The 26458-nt window shown below is 36.8% G+C and overlaps 1 protein-coding gene across 1 annotated transcript in view; it reads right to left on the reverse strand.

Moving 5' to 3' along the window:
• The window catches only part of LOC115065766 (carcinine transporter), a 1371383-nt gene that overhangs the window by 913368 nt on the left and 431557 nt on the right, over window positions 1-26458 (reverse strand). Inside the window, exon 3 of the mRNA XM_049462541.1 lies at window positions 16467-16637. Coding sequence (XP_049318498.1) covers window positions 16467-16637 — 171 coding nt within the window. The remainder of the gene's footprint in view (window positions 1-16466; window positions 16638-26458) is intronic.

The raw sequence follows: 26458 nt of genomic DNA on the forward strand, positions 1-26458 counted from the left end.
GTTGGTCACGGCGGCCGCCGTTCTTACGCCAGGACGAGAAAGTTTGGCCTTCTGAAGACATAACAGTTTCTGGAAATGATGAACCTGATGAAGAGCTCCGGCCCAAATTCGCTTTAGTCATCGTGAGTTATAATTTTATAGATTTTAATAGATTCTCTTCTTTTCAAAGATTGGTAAGAACCGTTGCCTGGGTCTTACGTTTTGTCGACAATTGCCGTCGTCGTACACAGCCAAATCAATGTTATGATTTAACAGCTCAAGAAGTGGATAATGCTAAACACCTTTTATGCCGCATAGTACAACGCGAAGTGTATGCAGCCGAGTTCCAGTCCATTGAAAATGGTCACGACATTGCCCACCACAGTACACTGTTACAACTTTCACCATATATAGACGAAGAAGGTGTTCTCCGAGTACAGGGACGCATCGACGCCGCCAGCTGGCTTCCAATCAGCACATGACGTCCTATTATTCTACCATCTGATCATGCCAAAATTATTGGTGTTACATCACCATAGCGTTATGTGTCACCAAAACATTGAAGCTACTAATGGTGAGATCCGCCGTAATTATTAGGTGCCACGACTAAGAAGTGTGTTGCACAACGTCATTGCGAGTTGCAATGTATGCCGTTTGAATAAAGCTTCCCCGTCAGCGCCATGGATGGGACTGCTTCCGTCGGACAGACTTACTCCTTACGTACGCCCGTTTATGTGCCTTACAGTGAAAGCTGTGCACCTAGAACTGGCTCACAATTTGAGTACTGACTCCTGTATTATTGCCATACGTAATTTTGTAAATAGACGTGGTGCGCCCATAAGAATTAAGTTTGACAATGGAAAGAATTTCGTTGGCGCCGACCGAGAAGCAAAACGATTTGCAGAAGTGTTCGACTGCGGTCGCTTACAAAGTGAATTATCACAAAAAAAACATCCAGTAGGTGGGCCTTCGGAAGGCGGCGTATGGGAGAGAATGGCACAGTGTGTCAAGCGAGTTCTACGTCACACATTAAAAGAAGTTTCACCAAGAAAGCATACTCTGATTAGTTTCCTGATTGAAGCTGAGAACGTTGTTAACTCTCGCCCACTGACGCATATGCCTATCACTGCCGATCAAGAACAGCCTCTGACTCCTAACGATTTCATTCTGGGAGCAGACAACACGCCCGAGACTCCTATAGCAGACGCTGACTTGGGATACACTTGTATGCTACGCAAGCAGGGGCGCATCGCTCGTCAATTGAGGGATCATTTTTGGAAGAGGTGGATTACTGAGTATCTACCTACATTGACTCGCCGTGTGAAATGGTGCCGTAGAACGAAGCCATTGAAAGAAGGAAAATTGGTGTTTATATGCGATCCTAACGTTCCACGACGAGAATGGTGCCGCGGTAGAGTGGAGAAAGTATACTCTGTGACTGATGGCGAAGTACGACGAGCAGACATACGAACTTCCACAGGAGTTAAACAGAGAGCAGTCTCAAAACTAGCCCTTCTGGACCTTGATGGTGGTGAATCAGGTTGATTCACGGGGGTGGGATGTGGGCAACCCTTGCCCATATACATATAAATATTGTAATATTCAATTTCTATGTTTATTTTACAGTTGAATGTTTCATTTTCATTTCTCTTTAAATTGTCGCGAACTTCATATTATATACATTATTCCAACTGTAAAGCTTTTGCTTACTTGTTTGTGCAATTTGTATATTTGTCATTTCCCCTTCTTCGCACAAGCATAAGCAGGTAGGCGCAAGCTTTAGGGAGTTATCTGGGCTTATATACTTGTTGTTTGTAAGCTGCAGTATGTTTTCCCTCTATCCTAGCTGTGCTGATCTGCACGGTAAATGCAAGTGCCTTTGTGCATATATGCCACTGCATATCGTGTTTGAGCTTATTCATCGATCAGCCAGAAAAGTGGAAGGACATACTGCGGTAAGTAATAATAAATAATGTAATTATTTATAAATGTACATATATTGCCTTACAAATACTGTTATTTATAAATAAACCATTTGGAACTGTTTAAACATTGCTCCATTTGAAGTCGATCGGAAGCAAACCAAATGCATTAAACTCGCCCCACTTGATCGATGACACTTACTATTTACTTCTTTTTTGCTGATTTAGTGACTGATCTCAGTTTTAGAAAATATGTTTTACTGAGAGAGACATAGTGTATTTATTTGAAGACAAACAATTTTTATATCATGTAGCCAATTTAACGACTACACTTACACCTTACGGAAATATTATGAGGAATAACTATATTGTAAATCCGAATGTCCGAATGAATAAGAAGAAGATTCTTGCCACTAAAATCGAAGCTATGAAATCATAATTAATACCTACATATAAACTACAGGGCACGACTTCACTAACCTTTTTTAGCTCAGTTATAAAATTAAAATTATTTTAAGAGCTACAGTTACTCGTACTTTAGTGACGCAGTACCTAGCCCGGTAGGTAGGTAGACTCACTTTTTTAAACGCGTTTTTCTCGAAACTACTTTTTTCCACACGGTACTGGCATTCTCTCAAGTTCTATACAACCGATTTACTTGAAATTTTGTGTGAACCTTCTTTATATAATCCTTTATCTTTATATAATCCTTAATCCTTTATTTTAAAAAAATTCAGGAATTTCAAAAAAAGCGTAAAAAATGTTTTTTTTTTTATTTTCAGGCAGTCGCCATTTTTCAAAAAAATTTTTTCGTGTTCCCTGAGGTAGGGACTATAACAGCATCCTTACTGATTAAGAATTTCTTTTGACTTCTTTCAGACCAAAAGGAGAGTCAGGATCAATGTCACCAGGATGCGCCATTTTTTTTACACCTGTCTCTCCCCCCTCTAATTATTTTAATTTTCAATATTTTTTTATTTTTTTTTTGTATTCTTAAGATATCAGTAAAAACACCATAAAAAATGGATGGTAAAAATATTTTTGTTTTTTTTTTTAAATAAAATTCAAAAAAATGCCCAAAATTTGATTTCTAGAGTAGAATACATACCCCTTTAAATGACTGACAATTTTTTGGTTTTGCACTTTGTTGAGGCATTTTGGCTCTTTAACAAAATTGAATCAGCTGTTTCGGAATAAAATTTACCATACTACCAAGGTAGAGCAAAAAGTATGCCACAGTTAAGCCTTTTAACGAAGTATCAACTGACGAATTACCAAATTAACAGGCTTATTTATAATCTTACATTTTAGGCTTGCACCATTAATAGAAACACCTCGCGCGAAAATATTTGTTATAACGCTCTAGGTGGTCGGAGACAACTGACCAGCCGCTCGTTCGCCCTATACGGAAACCAGTCGGTGCGCGCACGCTACCAAGTACAGCCGCGGTGAAAGAAAATCAGTCCTATTAATTTCCGGACAAACCTTGTATTAGAATACTCAGATATGCAAGTTGTATGGAATGCTGTAATCACAATTTATTACCCAAAATACCCTGTCCTTAATAATAAATTATACAATTTAATTCCGTTAGCCTACAAGCATGGAAAATTAAAAATTGAAAAAAAGATAACAAAATGTGAAAATAAATTTGAAAGGGTATCTAAGTGTAAAAATAATGTAGGAATAAATATTTGTGCACAAGAATTGTAAGTTAATTGTACTATTCCTTTACTAAATAAAGACAAAGCATATTGTAATATTATTCAATAAATTAATGTGCTATAATTAATAGTAGATCACGGCAATATTATAATTGACGGAAACCATATATAAAACGGCCAAAATGTTACAAATTAATATTAGCACCACTTTAGATCATAAGAAATATTTTAACCATGACCATGAATTAAAAATTTTAATACATAGTCACTAGAATGAATAAATCAAGAAAATGTAAATACTAGAAACCAAATCCTATTATAAATTTTCTAATATACAATAATTGTACAAATACCTAATACCCATTTAGGAATAGCCTATACAATTTTTAAGCTATGCTTTATTCTAGTAACAACATTAGGATTATTTTTTTATTTTTATATTTTTTATTTACGTCTCAGTGAAAGAATGTAAATGTTACCAGATTAAATAAGAAGCTAAAAAATGCCGAGTTTTCAAGCAAGTATATGGAATGGAAGTACAGTGATTCCAAGCTCAGCACCTTTGAAATGAGGTTATTTAATTTTAACAGAGGGGAGAGTTAAGGAATGTATTTCTTATAATATAAACAAAACACCCTTATCTTGGAACAATAGTAGTGCACTATCACTACAATAAACCCAAATAGTTATCTACTAGTCAATAATCGGCATTTCAATAGTAACGGGTGATTTTTTTGAGGTTAGGATTTTCATGCATTAGTATTTGACAGATCACGTGGGATTTCAGACATGGTGTCAAAGAGAAAGATGCTCAGTATGCTTTGACATTTCATCATGAATAGACTTACTAACGAGCAACGCTTGCAAATCATTGAATTTTATTACCAAAATCAGTGTTCGGTTCTTTTCTTTTTTATCGACAAATTTTGTTCAGCGATGAGGCTCATTTCTGGTTGAATGGCTACGTAAATAAGCAAAATTGCCGCATTTGGGGTGAAGAGCAACCAGAAGCCGTTCAAGAACTGCCCATGCATCCCGAAAAATGCACTGTTTGGTGTGGTTTGTACGCTGGTGGAATCATTGGACCGTATTTTTTCAAAGATGCTGTTGGACGCAACGTTACGGTGAATGGCGATCGCTATCGTTCGATGCTAACAAACTTTTTGTTGCCAAAAATGGAAGAACTGAACTTGGTTGACATGTGGTTTCAACAAGATGGCGCTACATGCCACACAGCTCGCGATTCTATGGCCATTTTGAGGGAAAACTTCGGACAACAATTCATCTCAAGAAATGGACCCGTAAGTTGGCCACCAAGATCATGCGATTTAACGCCTTTAGACTATTTTTTGTGGGGCTACGTCAAGTCTAAAGTCTACAGAAATAAGCCAGCAACTATTCCAGCTTTGGAAGACAACATTTCCGAAGAAATTCGGGCTATTCCGGCCGAAATGCTCGAAAAAGTTGCCCAAAATTGGACTTTCCGAATGGACCACCTAAGACGCAGCCGCGGTCAACATTTAAATGAAATTATCTTCAAAAAGTAAATGTCATGAACCAATCTAACGTTTCAAATAAAGAACCGATGAGATTTTGCAAATTTTATGCGTTTTTTTTTTAAAAAAAGTTATCAAGCTCTTAAAAAATCACCCTTTATATGTAAGTAGCACTAGCCTAAACAAACAATATATTATATCTAAAACAAACTATCAGCTAGTAATAAGTAAATAAGTATAATACTTAGTACAAGTATAAATAGAAGTATGAATCATGTAATAAGTTAGTCTAAAAAGAATATTAATAAATACACGCACTTCGGTGTAACAAAATAAAAACTCATATACGAAAACGATATTAACTTGCTTTTCAAAAGCCAGTCTTTGAAACATATGTAGAACTCAAAATAAAATCCACGGTCTTGAGGAAAGACACGTCAAGTCACTGCAGCATAAATTGTAAACACACCAGGTTCTTGCAAAATTGTAACAACTTCAAAACAGCAAGACAACTATGCGCCCACATTTACGTTATCGCTCAAACTAAAAAAAACTAAAAACGCTTTATTATAAACAACCCAATGGGCATTGACCTGGAGTTATTTAAATCACTCCCACGGTTCGATGGAACAAAAACCAATATAGATCCTGGAGATCACAAGTATGGAACTACGAGTATATCTATCTCGCTTAGATTTAAGTGATACGTACAATCATTAGGTGTAGCAACAAGTTGCATGAGCAACATTGCGTATGTAATTGTTTTGAAAACTTTGAACATTAATCACAAAAGTTATTATATTTCTTACATTCTTTAATTAAGAAATCGGTTAGCTCCACGACTGTAGTAACCACCCTATAGATATATGTACAACTAATGATTAAAAATGTGTCACTAAAATTTAGAATGAAACTAAGTATAATGTGTTATAATTGATGAGCTTATCATAATCTAAATTAAAAGTTGTTACTTTTATCCTAAGAGTTTGTGAGAACTAAATATCTATACAGAATTTAGTCCACATAACCTATAAAGGCACACCCTATTGTTCACAACACAACGTTAAAACCACGCCACTTCTACGAACACAGGAAGATTGAGAAACCAGACATGCAGATGAAATGACAACAAGAATGCATACGCAGCGGTAAAAACACGCCACGCAAATAATTCAACGGGATAACCACGGAGACTGAAAAATCGGACACGTAGACGAAACAACAACAAGCATGCATACGCAGCGGTAAAACCACGCCACCGCCAGCAACATACGCAGTCCCAGCAACACACGCCATCCCAACGCAACATGTTGCGAATGTGTTAGCACACAGCACAGGCTTGGTGGGGAGTTAGATGGGCGATGATCAGTCAGTCAGCACAGGACTGTGACAGCGTACGCACGTTCAGAATCAGACTACGCAGTGAATTTATCCTCTGGCTAGTCTTGGTACACTGACTTGTGAACGCTGTCTGTTGGGGGTGGGCTTGGTAGTGAGTTTATCCTCTGACCAACTCAACCTTTAACATCGCGGTCGCTAACGCAGTCTTCGTGATCCGGAATCTTTACGCGGCAAAAGTGGTTAATCAGGACATCACCAGCGTAGCAGAGGAGCGTCGACGTGTATACCAGGACAGTGTCATTGAAGCCTACACGAGCAGAAATAGACGAGCGTAGTTGTCGTAGCACGCGAGTGTCGACGTGTGTAGCAGGACAGCGTCATTGAAGCCTACACGAGCGTCGGCAGAAATAGACGAGCGTAGTCGTCGTAGTACGCGAGTGTCAACGTTTACATCAGGACAGCGTCATTGAAGCCTACACGAGCGCCGGCAGAAGTCGTCGTAGCACGCGAGCGTCAACGTATACGTCAGGACATCGTCATCGCAGCATACAGGGGCTCCGGCAGAAATAGCCGGGCGCAGTCGTCGTAGCAGAGGAGCGTCAACGCCTACGCCAGGATACCTTTATTGAAGCCTGCACGAGCGCCGGTAGAAATAGTCGAGCGTGGTCAACGCACGCCGAAGGATATTGTCAGCGAAGCCTACGCGTGCACCGAGAAGTACGAGCACGCAGAAGTAGCCGAGCGTGATAACCGTGGTACAAAGCAGCCAGTCGTCTAGCACCCAGGAGCGCAGCAGAGCTGGAAACGGTATTGCCCTAATGGACCACACTGAACCGTTACCCTGACAGCACCTTCCTCGGGCGACGCACTACAACGCGGGAGACAACTTTGTAACTTTAAATTAATATTATAATATAAAATAAAATATAGTACGATTCGCAGAAGAGCCCCAATGTTTACAAATTTATTATAACGAACCCTGGACACGGCGAGTATACCTCAGCAACTTATACTTGTAAGAAGCAGGGGCAGCAAAAAGCTTCGTTACAAGTTTCTTCTAAATGCTCGTTTGTAAGCCTATATAGAAGTGTCATCCTACTTCTGAATATTGACATTGAATCATCTAAGTGCAATGATACGATTCCTTTTGAATGTTGACATGATACACATGAGCAGTACAAATGATACGTTTATGATAACACAAATTAAATTTATTTAAAAAAAAAAAGAATTAATAAGGAAATACAAATATAAATGTAATGTAATGTAATTTTTCGGCAGTCGACCCGTCTTCGATGGTTGTTGCTCTTCGACTTTTCTTCAACAACTCACACCGAGTCGTATCTTCTGTCACAATCAAATCAGAGGCGTGGCAAATACTCTCAGAGGCGCATTTTTGTGGCGTGACAACTCGGCCCTTCCTGACCTAAATCGTCCTCGATTTCGTCGTCGGGTTCTAACTCAGGACAATTTCTACACCAAAGCTTTATTTTGTCTGATGCGTAAACGGAACAAAATTTCTTGTTGGTTATTTGGTACCCTAGGATATCTTCCAACAAGTAGCGATCGTTACCTAGAACTTTTCGAACAACGTATGGCCCTCGAAACTTAGGCTCAAGTTTTCTAGATTCACCTGTACAAGCTGGTTCGTTTTCGATGACTACCAAATCGTTTTCAACATATGTTTTGGGATCTTGGTGATGTTTATCGAATCTTTGCTTCCATTTTTCACGTTCATTGGAAATGTTTACAACGGCTTGCTTACGTTTTTCTTCAGAGGACATTGTAGAATGGTCGTCGTCAATATCATCATGTGCGACTGCTAGTAATTGATTGGTGACTATATCTCGTAACGGAAAGTCGAAAACAAGTTCATTCGGACTGAAACCGGTCATTGCATTACGTCGAGAGTTCATGGTTCATTGGAGATCTTTCAATTTAAGATCCCAATCTTTCGGATTTTCAGTTGTTGTTCTGAGGAATGTTAAATTGTTTTGGTTCGCACGTTTTACTTGACCATTAGCGCGTGGAGTACGTACGGCAACTTTCGTGTGTTGAATGTTAAGGTTACTGCAAAAGTCTTCAAAAGCTTTTGACGTAAAAGATGTACCTCTATCAGTTATTATTTGGGATGAGAAATGGCTAATACATAGGAATTTCCCTGCTTGCTGCGTATAAATGGACCCATATGATCCAGATGAATGCGATGAAACGGAACTGGCTTGATAGAATCAAAATGCATAATACCTTCGGGTTTGCCTGAGCGTTGTTTCTGATAACAACACCTAATACATGCTGCTATGTGAGTTTTTAACGTACGTATATTTCCTGATTTTCGGAAACCAATATGTCTGTCTGATACGTTGAATAGTCGTTTCTAGCGCTGTATGTCCTGCTTGGTCATGGCAGCACTGTACAATGCGCCAGCGGATCCCTTTTGGGACCACAAATTTTGATCCATCGGGCTCTTTGCGATATAAGCGATGATTGCGTAGCTGGTACTCAGACTTTAAAGTTGATAACAAGCGCAATAGTTTGCGACGAACTGAACTAAAGTCTGTATCATCGCTCGAGATATCCACTTCAGCAATGTAAATACGATATCATGCAAACAAAATGTGTAGGTAAGAGTTATCGAATAAGGAGATTTCGCAGTTAACACTATGTATTGTCGTTTCAGAAATGGTGCCAAGTGTGGCAAAAACAAACATAATTACAAGACAGTGATTTTGAAACCGTAATAGGTAAAAAACTTTTAACAATTTCTTTCTAACCGTGTAACTTCAAAACCGTGTAAAAAAAGAGTTGGGTGTATGTGTTCTACTCTGCACCGAGTTTTGCTAGGTAAAAAACTATAGCTGGAGCGAGAGAAAAAATGAAACGTTGCGCTATGCTCTGGCGTAGCGGTAGGAAAAATTGGGAGCTGTAGCAGAGCGGAGCTAATGAATATTTTCATGTGCTACAGTTCTCGCATGTGTTTGCAGTTTTTTTTTTATTTTTTACTTTTTTTTGTCGTAACATTTGAATTAATTGAATAATTCAAACAAAAAAATGTTGTGCAAATCATTTTGGCACTTGTTTCATCAAGTGACTATATAAATCTAGAATCAAATATTTTAAGAAATTTATTAATGAAGTGAACTAGACAATAACTGATTCAATTATAAAATGTTTTTTAGATTATGTAAAATATTTACCATTTTTATATTACCAAAAACATCATCTATTACAAATGTATTACAATACTCAATTACTATGAATTTTCGAAATTTATTTTAATTATATATATGTACTTTCGCCTTTTTTACGTTTTCTTAACCGGAATCTTTTAAATTCATTCAGGCACAGACACGTTCTTAGTAATTCGCGCAACCCAATTAATTTGTTCGTCCTACAAAAAACTGCCTGGTTCAGAAGAAAAATCAGTATAACCCATATACTAAACATGTATGGATATGCAAATTTATACATATTTCTTTCTATATTTGAATTACTAAAATATTGATCAAATGCTTATGATTTGAAATATAATTTTGGTATTTATGAGTTGTGAAATTTCTCAAGCGTTTTTGAGAATTGAAGTTTTTTCGGGATGCGTGCTTCTTTAAATTTTTTTAAAATATTCACTTAATAAAAACTCTACCAATTGCCTTTACCGGACACTTAGACTTGCGGAAAATACGAAAAATTAGCGAAAGAAATAGAAACGCTCTTTTATTTCAGCAACTAGATGACTTAGCCTTAATCTTAAAACTAACGGGAAAAAAAACAGTTGTAATGTAAGTATACAGGTATGCTCAAAAAGGAGGTAAGTACAATTCATTTCGATAACTTATGGTAATAGATTTCACATTATTAGAGTAAGTAAATGAAAAGGAAAACTTTATAATGCAAATATAAAATGTGTCTAAGAAAAGTAATTAATTTTAGTTTCATGTTTTATTTCCATTTTAGGTTGAACATACAATATATAAGTCGCTTGACGCAACAAGTTGTATTGGATTTTAACATAAAAAGATAAAAAGTGTACTAAGTTTTTACCCTGCTTCGAGTGCTTCTCTCGTACTCGTAAGCTGCCTCCCACCAATTTTAAGCCAAATCGTTCAGCCGTGCTTGAGTTATAAATCGTCTAAGTAATACGACTTTCTTTTATATATTAGTGGTACTCATTTAACGTCGCAATTATATAAAAATAAAGGGTGATTTTTTAAGAGCTTGATAACTTTTTTTTAAAAAAAAACGCATAAAATTTGCAAAATCTCATCGGTTCTTTATTTGAAACGTTAGATTGGTTCATGACATTTACTTTTTGAAGATAATTTCATTTAAATGTTGACCGCGGCTGCGTCTTAGGTGGTCCATTCGGAAAGTCCAATTTTGGGCAACTTTTTCGAGCATTTCGGCCGGAATAGCCCGAATTTCTTCGGAAATGTTGTCTTCCAAAGCTGGAATAGTTGCTGGCTTATTTCTGTATACTTTAGACTTGACGTAGCCCCACAAAAAATAGTCTAAAGGCGTTAAATCGCATGATCTTGGTGGCCAACTTACGGGTCCATTTCTTGAGATGAATTGTTGTCCGAAGTTTTCCCTCAAAATGGCCATAGAATCGCGAGCTGTGTGGCATGTAGCGCCATCTTGTTGAAACCACATGTCAACCAAGTTCAGTTCTTCCATTTTTGGCAACAAAAAGTTTGTTAGCATCGAACGATAGCGATCGCCATTCACCGTAACGTTGCGTCCAACAGCATCTTTGAAAAAATACGGTCCAATGATTCCACCAGCGTACAAACCACACCAAACAGTGCATTTTTCGGGATGCATGGGCAGTTCTTGAACGGCTTCTGGTTGCTCTTCACCCCAAATGCGGCAATTTTGCTTATTTACGTAGCCATTCAACCAGAAATGAGCCTCATCGCTGAACAAAATTTGTCGATAAAAAAGAAAAGAACCGAACACTGATTTTGGTAATAAAATTCAATGATTTGCAAGCGTTGCTCGTTAGTAAGTCTATTCATGATGAAATGTCAAAGCATACTGAGCATTTTTCTCTTTGACACCATGTCTGAAATCCCACGTGATCTGTCAAATACTAATGCATGAAAATCCTAACCTCAAAAAAATCACCCGTTAGTAAATTTGTAATATGGCAACACAAGTTAAATGAGCGCTCTTTGGCAACTGTGGCAATATTACTATAAGTCTGTCATTTTTTCATTTGTAGGTAAGAAAAAAGCAAAAATGCCGAGAATAGGTAATAAACAAAATCTTTTGAAGTTATTGGAAGTAGCAGCGTTAAATGATTTAATGATTTTTGAATACTTTTGTGAGGAGAATGGTATGTATTTAAATTAAATTGGTTTTATTTTAAATTACTACATTTTTTGTTTTGCAGAAGAGAGGAAAAGTAAAGAAGATGAAATAATGGAGGACCTAATGCATGTATTGGCTTTAGGCGAAGAATGCAGACACAGCGTACAATTTATTCAAAATTGTGTACCGAAATACAGAGTATTTTTAAATGAAATCTTATGGGAACTTGATAAGAACTGATTCAAAAAGCTCACACGTGTCACTTGGAAACCTTTCGATGCTATTTTGGATCTAATAAAGGAAGACAATCTTTTCAAAAAAACTCCGTCGGGCAAACAATTTCCAATTAAAACGCAACTGGCAATTATGTTGTATCGCTTAGGTTCTAGCCGTGAAGGAGGCTACTCTTTCCAAGATTGCAGGTTTATTTGGAATCAGTGATGGTGGTATCATTCAGGTCAGAATTCGTCAGTTTTCCTCATAATACATTAACATGTTTTTATATTTTAGAATTTAACTGAACGCATATTTAATGCGTTTTTTATTTTGGCCAAATACGGAAGAACGAAAAAAGCTCGTTTTAGAAACTTCGAGTGATTTCGAATGAGTTACCTAACTGGATATGTTGATCGTACCGAAATTCCATTGGCGGAAAACCGTCACAGGACCCAGAAGCGTACTTTTCACAAAAACATATTTACTCCGTTAAGGCACAAGCCGTGTGCGATCATAGATTACAAATAAGGCACTTGATGTTAGGCTTTCCAGGTAGCGTTCATGATGCACGTATTTTTAATAACAGCGAATTGTCAATTGAAGCACATAAATTTTTTGGAGAAGGTGAATGGATTGCAGGTGACAGTGCATATAAATTATCGAGTACTGTTATAACGCCATTTAGAGAAAATTCTAGAAATTTAACACGGGAATTTTTTTAACAAAACATTCAGTCGATATACATAGAATTCGAATTGAACATTGTTTTGGAATGCCGAAGGAAAGATTCGGTAGTTACAAAGGCTTAAGGCTCCAAATAAAAAATGAAAATGATAAGAGAAAAGTTAACAAATGGATTCTTTGTTGTGCATTGTTACACAACTTTATACTCCAACAAGACGATTATTTCGATTACCAGCACAGTATTGACGAGTCGTTATGGGAACTAAATGCTCGTACCAATGAAGGGGAGATAAGGCGACGGCAAGTCTTTCAACAATTGTTTAATCAATAAATATCTTAATTTAAAAATTATTTTATTATTTATTTTTTCAAATAAAATTCAATTTCATTACATAAACAAGTAACATAAATTATTTTACTAGAAATAACTTAATACGGATAAAGTAAAAAAAGCCAGGTGGGTCATTCACTAAGTCACTATAAGTAAAACAAACCAACAAATGTATTAAGAAGAAAAAGTCAAAATGGAAAAAAATCTTGTGTTGGAATACAGATGACTACATTTTGGCAACTTATGAGCTATTTAAGCTTTTCAATCGTTTGTGTTCCAATCTGACTTTTTTCATTTCTACTTCCATTTCTTTCTCCAACCGTAATTTCTACAATTGAAAATTCTTTTCCTCTCTCTCTTTTTCAAATTTCAATTTTTTCCTTTCTAGTTCCAACTTCTTATATTGGATATCGAAAAGAATTGAAAATATATTTGAACTGCTATGAGATCTTTTCATATTTCTTCTTGGACTAGATGTGCATGCAAAATTAGCGGGTGGACTAACTACTTCATCTGCAGACGGATACATAATAACGGACGGACTGGGTAACGGACTCGAAGAACTTGTGTCGGGGTCTATCTCTCTTTTAAAACACCAAATAGACGCTTACAGCTGGTTGCGAATTGCGCAAAATGCTATAGTTGCCACTGAAAACAGTCTTGCATATTTGCAAGATCGTCTTAAAATAAAAAGCATGCAAAAATTAACAGCTGTTTTACGATATTGCGATGTTGCCATACGTTTACGACGTTAAATGAGTTACACTATTATATACATACATACTTGCAGATGACAGTAAATAGCAAAAAAGATAAAAAAACAACAAACACATGCGAGAGATGTAGCATATGGAAATTTTCATTAGCTGCGCTCTGCTACCGCTCCCAATTTTTTGCTACCGCTACGCCAGAGCATAGCGCAATATTTAATTTTTTGCTCTCGCTACAGCTATAGTTTTTTACCTAAAGATTAGTATCCAGCTCAAGAAATGCTTAAGAAATGGTCAAGAAAATTTCCTGCGGTAAATTTCCTTGTGCTGGTATGCAGCTCTAAAGAAATCTAGTAATAATTTTTAATACATTTCAATAAAATGCGAATATGGCAAACTTGTATTTTCGACAAAACATGAATCAAAAATTGTTTCTTGAAGGAAATTCAAAGTTATAAATATTCATTTAAATTCATTTTGAAATGTTGTATAAAATTTACCAATCATCAACAACATTCCTTAAATCGCAGTGAAAATAACATACATAATACGCACAAAGTATATTTTCTTTGTTTATTTTCGTTTGCTCTTCTAATGTGGATCATTCACAATGCGTAACCAGCTGTCAAAATTACTTGAAGAAATAATGTAAGAATATAGAATATAGAAATAATGTAGCAATTACTTGAGAGCTGGATACGGACCTTGGAACGCACTACATTTCTTCAGAAAAATAAAATACTCGTAGATGTTTTGCTAGTTACTCAGTTACTTATCTTACGAATAAACACAATGTTTTTATAGCGGGTTTGTCTATGTGTTGGCTAGAAAACGATTAAATCACCACGCATTAGAATCTCATGGTACAGCTCAGTTACAAGCTACAAAAATATATATAAAAAATCGCTGCGGGGACTTAAACTTGACGGCTAAATACTGCCCACCTTCTTTTAAAATTACAGATAACCAAATTAAGGAGTTTTTGGAACGCCAGGTCATAGATTTCAGGCAGGTGGAGATTACAATGAAAAACATACATACATATGCATTGGAGCTCAAACTAACTGAAAGGAGAACAGCTGTATCAAACTGTTATAAATAAAAAAATTCTACCTTAAAAATTGTATAAAACATTGAAGTCTTATTTAATAATGGATAATTTATGATGAAAGTAGGAGATTTCATATCTGATGAAGGACAGATAAGGGCTGGTGTACCACAGGGTAGCGTTTTAGGCTCAACTCTATACATCATATATACAGCAGATCTTCCAACAGCTAACAATGTATTAACTTCAACTTTTGCAGATGACACAGGTATACTGAGCCGAAACAATTGCCACATTTTAGCATCAAGAATATTAGCGGAGTTCTGTGGAAGAATGGCCAGCATGTTATACCATGTTCAGACCGAAACTTAATCACACGATTTCGGCTGTTGAGTGGTTTATTCCACTAATCTTATAAATTTCTCAAGATGTCGCCATACAAAAATGACAGTCCAAAATCACTTCATCGGAGTGATTTCAAACTGGTCCACGCCAAATCTTTCTGTGCGACTCTGATTTTGCGACATCTAAAAAATGTAAGCAAAGAAATCTTTTTTAGAGCAGTGACTCTAATTTCACCCGAAAATCGACTTCCCAAATGAAAAAAATGCGTCCATTATTTCTGTTATATAGAAAATAAGTATTTAAAAGAATACGGCTTTTATTACAAAATACTATATGACAATGTTTTCTTTTGATAAATATTGAGCGATGTAAATTCTTGAATGGCAAAAGCAGCTGTTTTTTCATCTTTTCAACGGCAGTGAGAACGGGCCGATTAGTGAATGAAATTAAATGTAATCTAATCCCTTCAAATTTTCGGTCTGAACAGGTATTACGTTTTCTCTAAAACCGAAAATGTACTCGGCAGAAAAAAAAAAACTATATTTTAGTACCCCAAGCGAACGAAGTAACATATCCTGGTATTCACATACATAGATAGAAGGCTTGCATGGAGAAAACACATCTCTAGTGAAATAACATGTATGAAGATTACAGCTGCAAATTGAAATTGAATGTTAAATAAAAACTCTAAACTTAGCCTAAACAACAAAGTGATTTTATATAATGCGGTCATAAAGCCGATTTGGATGTATGGCATTCAACTGTGGGGTACGACCTGTGCAACTAATATTGATATAATGTGTACAAAGGTTCTAATCGAAAATACTTAGAACAATTACGTGTTCACCATGGTACTTGCGTAACGAAAATATCCATAAAGACCTTGGTATTCCTACGCTACAGAAAGAAGTAGAATAAAGCAGAATTAAATATATATCTAAACTACGAGACCACCCAAACCCTTTGGCTAATGCTTTGGTACATTCCAGCGAACAAACACGCCTTAAAAGAAGAGATATGCCTGCGTACTAAAGAGCAACGTAACACCATAACAGCTCAATCACTTGTTAGAGCCTGTCTAGTTTTTAAATAGATTTAAGATTTCATAACTTATTGTTAGGTTTAAAAAAAAGCAGATCCAATAAATAAAATAATATTGAAAAAAAAAAGATATTTTAATAAGGAGTTATCAATTTAGAAGCAAAAATGCATATGATAATGAAAATGATGTTGAATGGAATATTTTCGTGTTAATGTTAAACTTTTCGATCTATTTTACAAACCGAATAGATATTGTAAATACGGAGTTAATTAATGGATGTGTTTTAGACCTCCAAAGTATTCGTAAATTTTATATTTTAAATGGATGAAATAAATCTATTTAATTTAGATTTTTACGCTTACTAAAACTTTTACTTACATCAATGACAATTGATGACGATACTAATGATGTATTGTATTCCCATCCAAAATCACACTTTGTGTAGGACCAGGTTTCATTTGGTGTATTTATGTCATAGTAATTTAAATCAAGAACACCAGTCCAATTAAAAGCATAGCGATAGCATTTACTGTAGCCATCAAATTTTTCCTAAAACAAAGAAGAAAAACATATTTAGGGGATTCACAACTTGTCTTAACTTATCGCAAAAGATAAAATCATAAATTTTTACACTAGCTTAAAATAATTGTTGTTTAATTACATACAAAAACAAGTTTATGCAATAAGAATTCTGAGCGCTGTGTCTTCAGTTCGTTATAACTTACAACTTTATGAGACTATATGAAAGCACTAATTATGATTTACATTTGGCCAAATTATTATTTCTGTTAAGTATTGACTGAACATATTTTACACAAACTAATCGAAATAGATATGGAGTTATACAAACATATATCTATATATATATAAAGGGTGATTTTTTAAGAGCTTGATAACTTTTTTTTAAAAAAAAACGCATAAAATTTGCAAAATCTCATCGGTTCTTTATTTGAAACGTTAGATTGGTTCATGACATTTACTTTTTGAAGATAATTTCATTTAAATGTTGACCGCGGCTGCGTCTTAGGTGGTCCATTCGGAAAGTCCAATTTTGGGCAACTTTTTCGAGCATTTCGGCCGGAATAGCCCGAATTTCTTCGGAAATGTTGTCTTCCAAAGCTGGAATAGTTGCTGGCTTATTTCTGTAGACTTTAGACTTGACGTAGCCCCACAAAAAATAGTCTAAAGGCGTTAAATCGCATGATCTTGGTGGCCAACTTACGGGTCCATTTCTTGAGATGAATTGTTGTCCGAAGTTTTCCCTCAAAATGGCCATAGAATCGCGAGCTGTGTGGCATGTAGCGCCATCTTGTTGAAACCACATGTCAACCAAGTTCAGTTCTTCCATTTTTGGCAACAAAAAGTTTGTTAGCATCGAACGATAGCGATCGCCATTCACCGTAACGTTGCGTCCAACAGCATCTTTGAAAAAATACGGTCCAATGATTCCACCAGCGTAGAAACCACACCAAACAGTGCATTTTTCGGGATGCATGGGCAGTTCTTGAACGGCTTCTGGTTGCTCTTCACCCCAAATGCGGCAATTTTGCTTATTTACGTAGCCATTCAACCAGAAATGAGCCTCATCGCTGAACAAAATTTGTCGATAAAAAAGCGGATTTTCACATTTCGAACCGAACACTGATTTTGGTAATAAAATTCAATGATTTGCAAGCGTTGCTCGTTAGTAAGTCTATTCATGATGAAATGTCAAAGCATACTGAGCATCTTTCTCTTTGACACCATGTCTGAAATCCCACGTGATCTGTCAAATACTAATGCATGAAAATCCTAACCTCAAAAAAATCACCCGTTATATTACGTCCATACGAATTACCAGTTCTTCGAAAGAAACCAATAGTGATTTCTGCTGAAAAGAAAAACGACTTCTTAGCAATGGCGGTCTATTTGCACAAACAAGATGCTGAGTTTTATGGGGCCATTTGTAGTTAAGTTAGATACTGAAATTATGAATTATTATTTTTATTTTCAACTTCTGATATGAAAACTAAATGTCCGCTTTGTTTCTTCTTCTTTATTGAAATAAAAAAACTGAAATAGAAGCATTACTGTTTAATTTATTATTACTATTTACCCCAGATGATGTTGGTTTTTAATAAAATCTATAATACCATCATATCCATTTTTTGTAGTTGAAATGAAACAAAAATACTTTAAAAATTTTGATATTCTTCTTAAAAATATTGTTACGAATTTACTCTTGCTAGTTTACTTTGTTAGGTTCGTATCTCTGGATTGACAAATAAAATCAACACTGTTTAATTTAATTCAACAACTCTTTATTTCACAACTCGTCTACACTATAGCAGTTTACTCTTAGCACTGATTGATTACGTTGGCGCTGCCACGGCTTATATAGCCACGCACTTCTCGCTGATGCCGACGTGTCCTTCTAGAATATCGCGTCTGGAAATTACCAGAACATACGGCTATACGGCGCCAGACGCAAGCAGACAGTCGCGGCGCCAGACTCAGCAATTGTTTATCTAGACAAGCAGACAGTGCGGCGCCAGATGTCTATTGTTTCGACAAGCAGACAGCCGTGGCGCCAGATGTCTACAACAAGACAAATGCTGTTCCATATACCTACAGCTATTGCTCATAATCAGGGATGCATATAGCAATACAAATAAAACTTAATACTACTTTTTGTAACACTGCCCTCCACTAAAGCCTAATCGTCCCGATTAGGCACAAATCCTCTTGAACCAAATGGGGCGAGCCTCTCCAAATGTACTACTTTCATTTTACATCGTGCTTTTCCATTTCTTTGTATGCGGTATACCACGTCATTAAGTCGTTTCATCACCATATAGGGTCCTTCCCAGGCTGTCTGCAGTTTCGGGGACAAGCCTTTCTTTCGAAGTGGATTGTACAACAGGACCAGATCACCTTCTTCAAAACCTTTTGAATTTGCCGCTTGATCGAACCGGTCCTTCATCTTATTGCTCATCAGATGCGTATGCTGTCTTACCATTAGATGCAATTCATTCATTTCTTCCTTTAAGGCAGAACAATAATCTCCATAATTTCTTACAGCTGTAGGATTCGTTCCAAACTTAAGATCAGCAGGGAGTCGCAGATCAGATCCGAAAATAATCTTTGCCGGCGTGTAACCAGTTGTCTCGTGCTTCGCTGAACGATACGCCAGCAGGAACATCTGGATGCGCTTGTCCCAATTCCGTTGGTCTTTATCAACGATTTTCCGCAGATGTTCTTCGAGCGTTCGGTTGAATCTCTCTACCATCCCATCTGATTGTGGGTGTAACGCTGTTGTCCGTGTCTTGTGGATGCCCAATAATGTACAGACTTCTTGGAAAATGGAAGATTCGAAATTTCTGCCTTGATCTGAGTGTAATTCGACGGGCACTCCGAACCTTGTTATCCAATTTTCTACAAACGCTTCGGCTACGGTCTTCGCTTCCTGGTTTGGTAAGGCATATACTTCTGGCCATTTACTGAAATAGTCCATGACAACCAGTAGATATTTGTTTCCGGCCGTACTGGTTGGGAACGGACCTGCAACATCCATTGCGACTCGTTCAAATGGTGATCCCACGTTGTACTGTTGCAGCCTACCGCGACTTTTGGCTTTAGGACCTTTAGCTGCCATGCACTCTACGCAATTACTTATCCATTCTGCTATGGAATCTCGACAACCGATCCAGTAGAACCGTTGTTTAATCTTCTCTATAGTTTTTGTAATTCCAAGGTGCCCTCCACTAGGTCCATTGTGATATTCTTTCAATACTTTCGGGATCATGGACTTCGGTACTATGATCAGCAGACGAGACTGCTTGCCATCTTCGCTTTCCCAGGTACGATGAAGGTATCCATTAACGAGGTTTATGCTGTTCCATTGGGCCCAATATGCTTTTGCCGTTGGACTCTCGCTACTTATTTGTTCCTTTGGTGGTCGTACCCCATTTTCTTTGGCTATTATCAGCTTTGCAAGATCAGGGTCCTCCAGCTGATTGATTCTGATGCGGTGAGGAATCCAATCATCTTCAGGTTCTATATTCAGTAATCGCACGTCGATTATACCTTCTTTTCCTTCTGATTTGGAGCCATGTTTACATTCCAGTGGACAAGGGCGACGTGATAATGCATCCGCATTTTTGTGGTGAATCCCCTTTCGATGTTCCGTTGGTTGATTCCGTTTTGATGGGTTTACCTTTATATTGCAATTACGGGCAAAGTGACCCGCTTTTCTACAGTTGAAACATCTGCCTGTTGTATTTACTCGCTGTGCAGCAATTGTCTTCAGAGTCTTCAATATTTCTTCCATCAGCGCTGGTTGTTCCATTTCAACTCTTTGTACTCTGTGTGCTGGTTTACTTAGTAGCGAAGCTGTCTCCTGTGTGAGGGCGTGCGAAACCGTTTCAGCAAACGTTCTTTTTGGCAAGGCATATGTGGCGCGTTTGGTGTCCACATCACGAATTCCATTTATGAAACATTGAATTTTTACCCTCTCAATGTAATCCACAGGTGCATCTGCATTTGCCAAATGAGCCAGTCGTTCTATTTCAGTTGCGAACTCTTGCAATGACTCGTTCATTTTCTGACCCCTATTTTGCAGTTCGATCTGGTATATTTGTTTCCGGTGCTCACTACCATATCGTCTTTCTATCGCACTCATCAATGCCTCATAGTTGTCCCGTTCACAGTCTGGAATAGTCTGAAGGATTTCTGCCGCAGGTCCTTTCAATGATACAAACAAGGACGCCACTTTGTCCGCTGCATTCCAGTTATTGGCCAATGCTGTCTTTTCAAACTGAAGTTTGAAAATTTGAAATGGAATACTTCCATCGAATGTGGGTGCCTTCAATCTTGGATTATTTGTTGATGGTGCAGGGCCATGCAGTTGCAGTTCTCGCATCCGATTACTCAAATGAAGAACTTCTGATTTCAAATTTTCTTCGTCATTTTTTAACGTGCTTAATTCGTCTTCCAATTTTGAAACTTTCTGTTGCACTTGTGTATTACTTTCTGTAATCTGTTGTACCAAACGCTTTTCTAACTGCGTATTATTTTCAGTCATTTGTTGTGTAAGGCGAGACTCTAACTGTGATGTATTTTCAGCTATTTGCGTCATTTGCTGTGCCAGACGATTTCCTGTTTGCACTGCATTTTCTGCATTTTCAGCTATTTGCGTCATTTGCTGTGCCAGACGATTTTCTGTTTGCACTGCATTTTCTGCTATTTGCTTAATAGCCACTAATAGCATGTTAGTGTCTACACTTGATGATGTTCGTTGTTCTTCTAATTTTTCTTCTACCTTTGTAGAAGTTCCTGGCCCATCAAATTCGAACTCGTCCACATTAATTCCATCCGCTTCCATTGCTTCACGTAGTCGTGCCTGCAGATCCGCCTTTTGCCCGCTTATCGGCAAATTACGCTCCTCCAGTTCCTTTTTTAATTGCTGAATTCTCAATTCTCCGAATTTAACCATCTTGAATTTGGATTATTTGACAATCCCACTTCTGACACCAATTGTTACGATTTTACTGCTTGCTAGTTTACTTTGTTAGGTTCGTATCTCTGGATTGACAAATAAAATCAACACTGTTTAATTTAATTCAACAACTCTTTATTTCACAACTCGTCTACACTATAGCAGTTTACTCTTAGCACTGATTGATTACGTTGGCGCTGCCACGGCTTATATAGCCACGCACTTCTCGCTGATGCCGACGTGTCCTTCTAGAATATCGCGTCTGGAAATTACCAGAACATACGGCTATACGGCGCCAGACGCAAGCAGACAGTCGCGGCGCCAGACTCAGCAATTGTTTATCTAGACAAGCAGACAGTGCGGCGCCAGATGTCTATTGTTTCGACAAGCAGACAGCCGTGGCGCCAGATGCCTACAACAAGACAAACGCCAGACGCAAGCAGACAGTCGCGGCGCCAGACTCAGCAATTGTTTATCTAGACAAGCAGACAGTGCGGCGCCAGATGTCTATTGTTTCGACAAGCAGACAGCCGTGGCGCCAGATGTCTACAACAAGACAAATGCTATTCCATATACCTACAGCTATTGCTCATAATCAGGGATGCATATAGCAATACAAATAAAACTTAATACTACTTTTTGTAACAATATAATAAATGACACAAAATGCAAAATAAGTAAGGGGCGATGGTAGCAAATAACTAACGACGAACCGTATGTTTTAGATTAAGAACTAGTAATGATATTGAAGAAATTTGGTCAAGCTATATTTCAAAACAAAAAAAAACGAGGAAGAAATTTAAATAGCAACCTTTACGAAAGGAGGAGTAGTAATTAGTAGCGAAAGGATGAAGGATCTCTTGGCAATGGTACCCTTATTGCCGACAAATTACGCAGAATATTGCGTTATTTTAATAAGAAAGTAAATTTTGTAATTATTGAAACTTTATATTTTCCTTTAACCAGTAAACTTGAACTCGATATTTAATTTTTAATTATCACTATCAGTGTAGAAAAAAGTTGTAAGTGCCATCGGCTATGATGCTGCGTGTAGTGGAAAAACGTGTTATCGTCGCTACAAGCAAGGCGTTTACAACGTTATTCCATTAAAGAAATTTAAACAGCGAACCTTGTAAATACTGTACATTTTTTTTGTTGAAAACTTTTGTAAAATATTAACAAAAGTTGTAATATAAATAAACATTTAAGCAAAAACTATTTAAAAAGAATCCACGTGTTTAAAACGTTTTTCTTCTCTGTTGAAAAATTTAAAATTTGGCGCTTACCACGTTATTCGAGGCGATGATTCAATTAATGATTTACCGTGTAAAGCAGCGGCTTGTTTTTTTACTTTCTATTTCTATCCTTTTTGCGTGAGAGAATTTTAGATTTACATAATTTTCTTCTGCACCACTATCAATTATAATATACACTGACTTACTTTCTTCTGTGGTCCATACAAGAGTTGGTAACCCATGCCTCAGAATAAAAAATATTCTTCTTGTTCATACTTATTCTGTATTTGATTGTTGATCGTGTGTAATTTGGTTGATCCGTTGATTCTTCGGTTGTATATTAGCATGACTTGAATTATCTCGTTCTCGTTTGTATCCCAACGCTCCTGCTACTATCTTAAATGGGTTTTGATAATTACGTCGAGGCTGCGGATTTCGTGGTGGTTGTTGCTGATTCTTCTTGTAACCTTGTCTCGTTGGTCCACGGAATATGGTGGATGAATCGATATCTATTGGTTCAACTGGGGGTTGTTGTTGACAAGAATAATTATTCTGATGTTGATTGCTGAAATTATGATTCTGATGATGGTTGTATCGTCGAATGTACTCGAGGTTCTGATGGCGTGAATCATGTTGCATTGTACGGGCGATACTGTAGGTATCTGCTAATGTTGTGCAGGCTCGTGCATAGATGGCATTCTTGATAGCTACACTTCTCAGTCCAGTGACGAATGTTCTGATTGCTTTAGCTTGGATTTCTTGTGTCAATACTTGGACTATTCGTTCTTCCTGGTGTGTCATCTCAATCTTGGATAGCACTACATTCAATGCTTGGTTCAGATTGTCATAATATACATGCAGTGGTAGTTCTTTTTGTTGTATTTTCGTCATCTCTTCCTTCAGAATGTACTCGTATATTGGTCGTTTGTCGGCATAGGAATCATCTAGCCTTTCGATGATGGCTTAGAAGTTCCTCTTATGTTGTGGTTGATCAGGATCTGTGCTGCTTTGCCAGTAATTTTTCCTCTGATCATTATTAATGCTTGGTCATTAATATTATGTCCTTCGAATTGTCGTATGTCTTCCATTAATGTGGTTGCTACTTTCCTCCAATTCCTGTTTTCGTTGTAATAACCATTAAATTGTGTTACTGAATTAAACATATTCAGATCCACTTCTTCTGGTCTGGTGTAAGAATATATTTGTTCTGTTCGTTGTGGAATGGTTGCTTTTCTTCCTAATTGTAGTTTGGATAACTGTCGTTGCAGATAGAGAGATAATGCAATTAAATTTGCTTGTTCTGTCATCTTGCTGATTTATTTGTTGATTTATTTTACAGAAGATCGGTCTTCAGTTGTAATGGTTTAAATTAATCCTTTTTTTGTTTCTAGCGACTAGATTCTTCCCTTCCCACTTAATTTATTTACTCGTTAGGAATAAAATAAATATATAACTTTAAGTCAGCCAATGAGATTGGTTCGGACTGATCCTTTATTTGTATAATATTTCAGCCTTTTCACATGTACTTCAATATTGAATATATTAAACTTAAACTGTACAAGTGTTACAAGTGTTACACTGCTTTTTACTCGGCAGTCGATAATGATAAAGTGACCCCGAGGCTATTGTTCCAGTTGCTTATATAGGCTATGCTTATTGCTGCTCATACTATTGAGATGCTGGTTGTTTACTAGTAAATAACTATTTGGGTTGTTATTGTTTGTCGTACTGATAGTGCAGACAGATTTTCCAGATTCCGTTCAAGCTCGTTGTGTAAAAATTTGTCCCATTTGAGCTTATAAAAATCCTGATCCATCTTTTAATGCCATTGGAAGTGCAGCTGTCGTGTCATTCTCGTTTTCTACTTCATTGCAGTCTTCATTATTAACAGAAATATTCCTACTTGTTTTCGAAAATCTGAACAATGCTGCAAATACTTCCAATTGATCGGCCTTTTAAAAGTAGTGCTTCAGTACACTCGCAACATATATTTCCTAGAATTATCCTGTAGAGCATCCAATTACCGAATATGCCCGTAGGAAGGCATACCTGTCGTAAGAGGCGACTAAAAGCCACATGCACTGTGTATGACATTTGTCAGATCATGGTTTGAATGTCATCATGGTCTAAAGTCAGAAAAGTGCTATAATACTCAGCTTGAAATGATATTATAGTTTTTATATTAATTCCTAATATATTATAAAGGCATTTGTTGTTCAAGCAACAAACGTCACCAGTCATGAGTTGGGATTACTATGAGCTCAAACTGGTAGTAGCCAAAAGTTACAAAAGTCACACCAAAGACGTTAACATGGTACCACGGGGAGCAGTTAGCTCTTGGAAGTAACTCCAGTCTGTTCATTGGGTTTGGCCCTTTGGGGAGATTCGAGGTGGCTGTGGCTTAAACCTAAAGGCAGGCAGGGTATTTGTCCAATATGGAGTCGCACTGCGGCCGAGTGCCGGACCCAGAGTACGGCAGAGGTTTTAGATGGGCCTCGAACCCGACCAAGGTGGCTAGGGAGTCCCACCCTACCAATTGGAACCAAAGTATAAGTGTATGTAGAGGCACTCATGCTTTGGTTCTCCAAAGTGTAGTGCAGGTGCATGCACTTACTTGTATTGATCTATGTGCTTCTAGCAGTAGAAAACACCACAACGGACTCTGCCTATCCTTTCTGTTTTTTACCTGGTTTCACTTTACCTAACCTTCCAATTTTGTTTCTTATCTACATTTGTTTTGTACCTACCTATCAGTTAATTAGAAAAATTAAGAATTTATTTATTATATGACTAATTTAATCATATTTTTGCTATTTATGTTATCTGACATACTATATATGTATGTATGTACATTCTTGTCAAATACAAAATCTTCCATACAAAAATTAATTTTGACCGGTATGTTTCTAAGACAGCTATATGATATAATTGTCCGATCTGTAAAATTTCCCTGGATACTGTATCATTGTAGACATTAGTAGATGCGAAAATTCATCAAGCAATTTTAGTATAAATAAATATTAAGGCGTTAATTACAAAAGAGGCGTTGTATGATATGTTCCTACCTACGTTATTACCTAGGTTTCGTTTTGTACTTATCAGTTAATAAGGGTTTTAAATCAGCATAATTATGTTTAAAAAATTAGTTCCCCTATTATTAATATATAATAAAATATATGTCTGGAAAAATTATTGATTTAATTATTTTATGGCAAATAAAAATTGTTCCTCCCTATTCTTATGTTACGTGTTCTTCACACAATTTTCAACTTGTTGTCACAGTAAGTTACATGTCATACCTTACTACTTTTATTGAAAGCTCAAATTGGAAAGTAATTCACATAATAACCGACTTGTTTAAATATATTATTTGTACAGTGGTTAATTCTGATTACAATATAAAAATTATGTGATACATTACTTAGTTCCGCTACACCTTCAGTATATTAATTTGCGGAGAAAATTGCTTCGCTATTTGATGAAAAAAGTAATTCATGTCAAATTTTGTGATGATATTTAGCCAAAGTTGCCCATACATGAACTGGATTTCGATTGGTCAGTTTGTATGGCAGTCAGCCCTTAATAATTCTTTTGAAGTTTAAACAGATAATTTGGGCAATAATCTACAGACAGATAGACGGACATGGCTAAATTGACTG

This window comes from Bactrocera dorsalis, chromosome 1 (assembly GCF_023373825.1).
Source record: "Bactrocera dorsalis isolate Fly_Bdor chromosome 1, ASM2337382v1, whole genome shotgun sequence".
Lineage (NCBI taxonomy): Eukaryota > Metazoa > Arthropoda > Insecta > Diptera > Tephritidae > Bactrocera > Bactrocera dorsalis.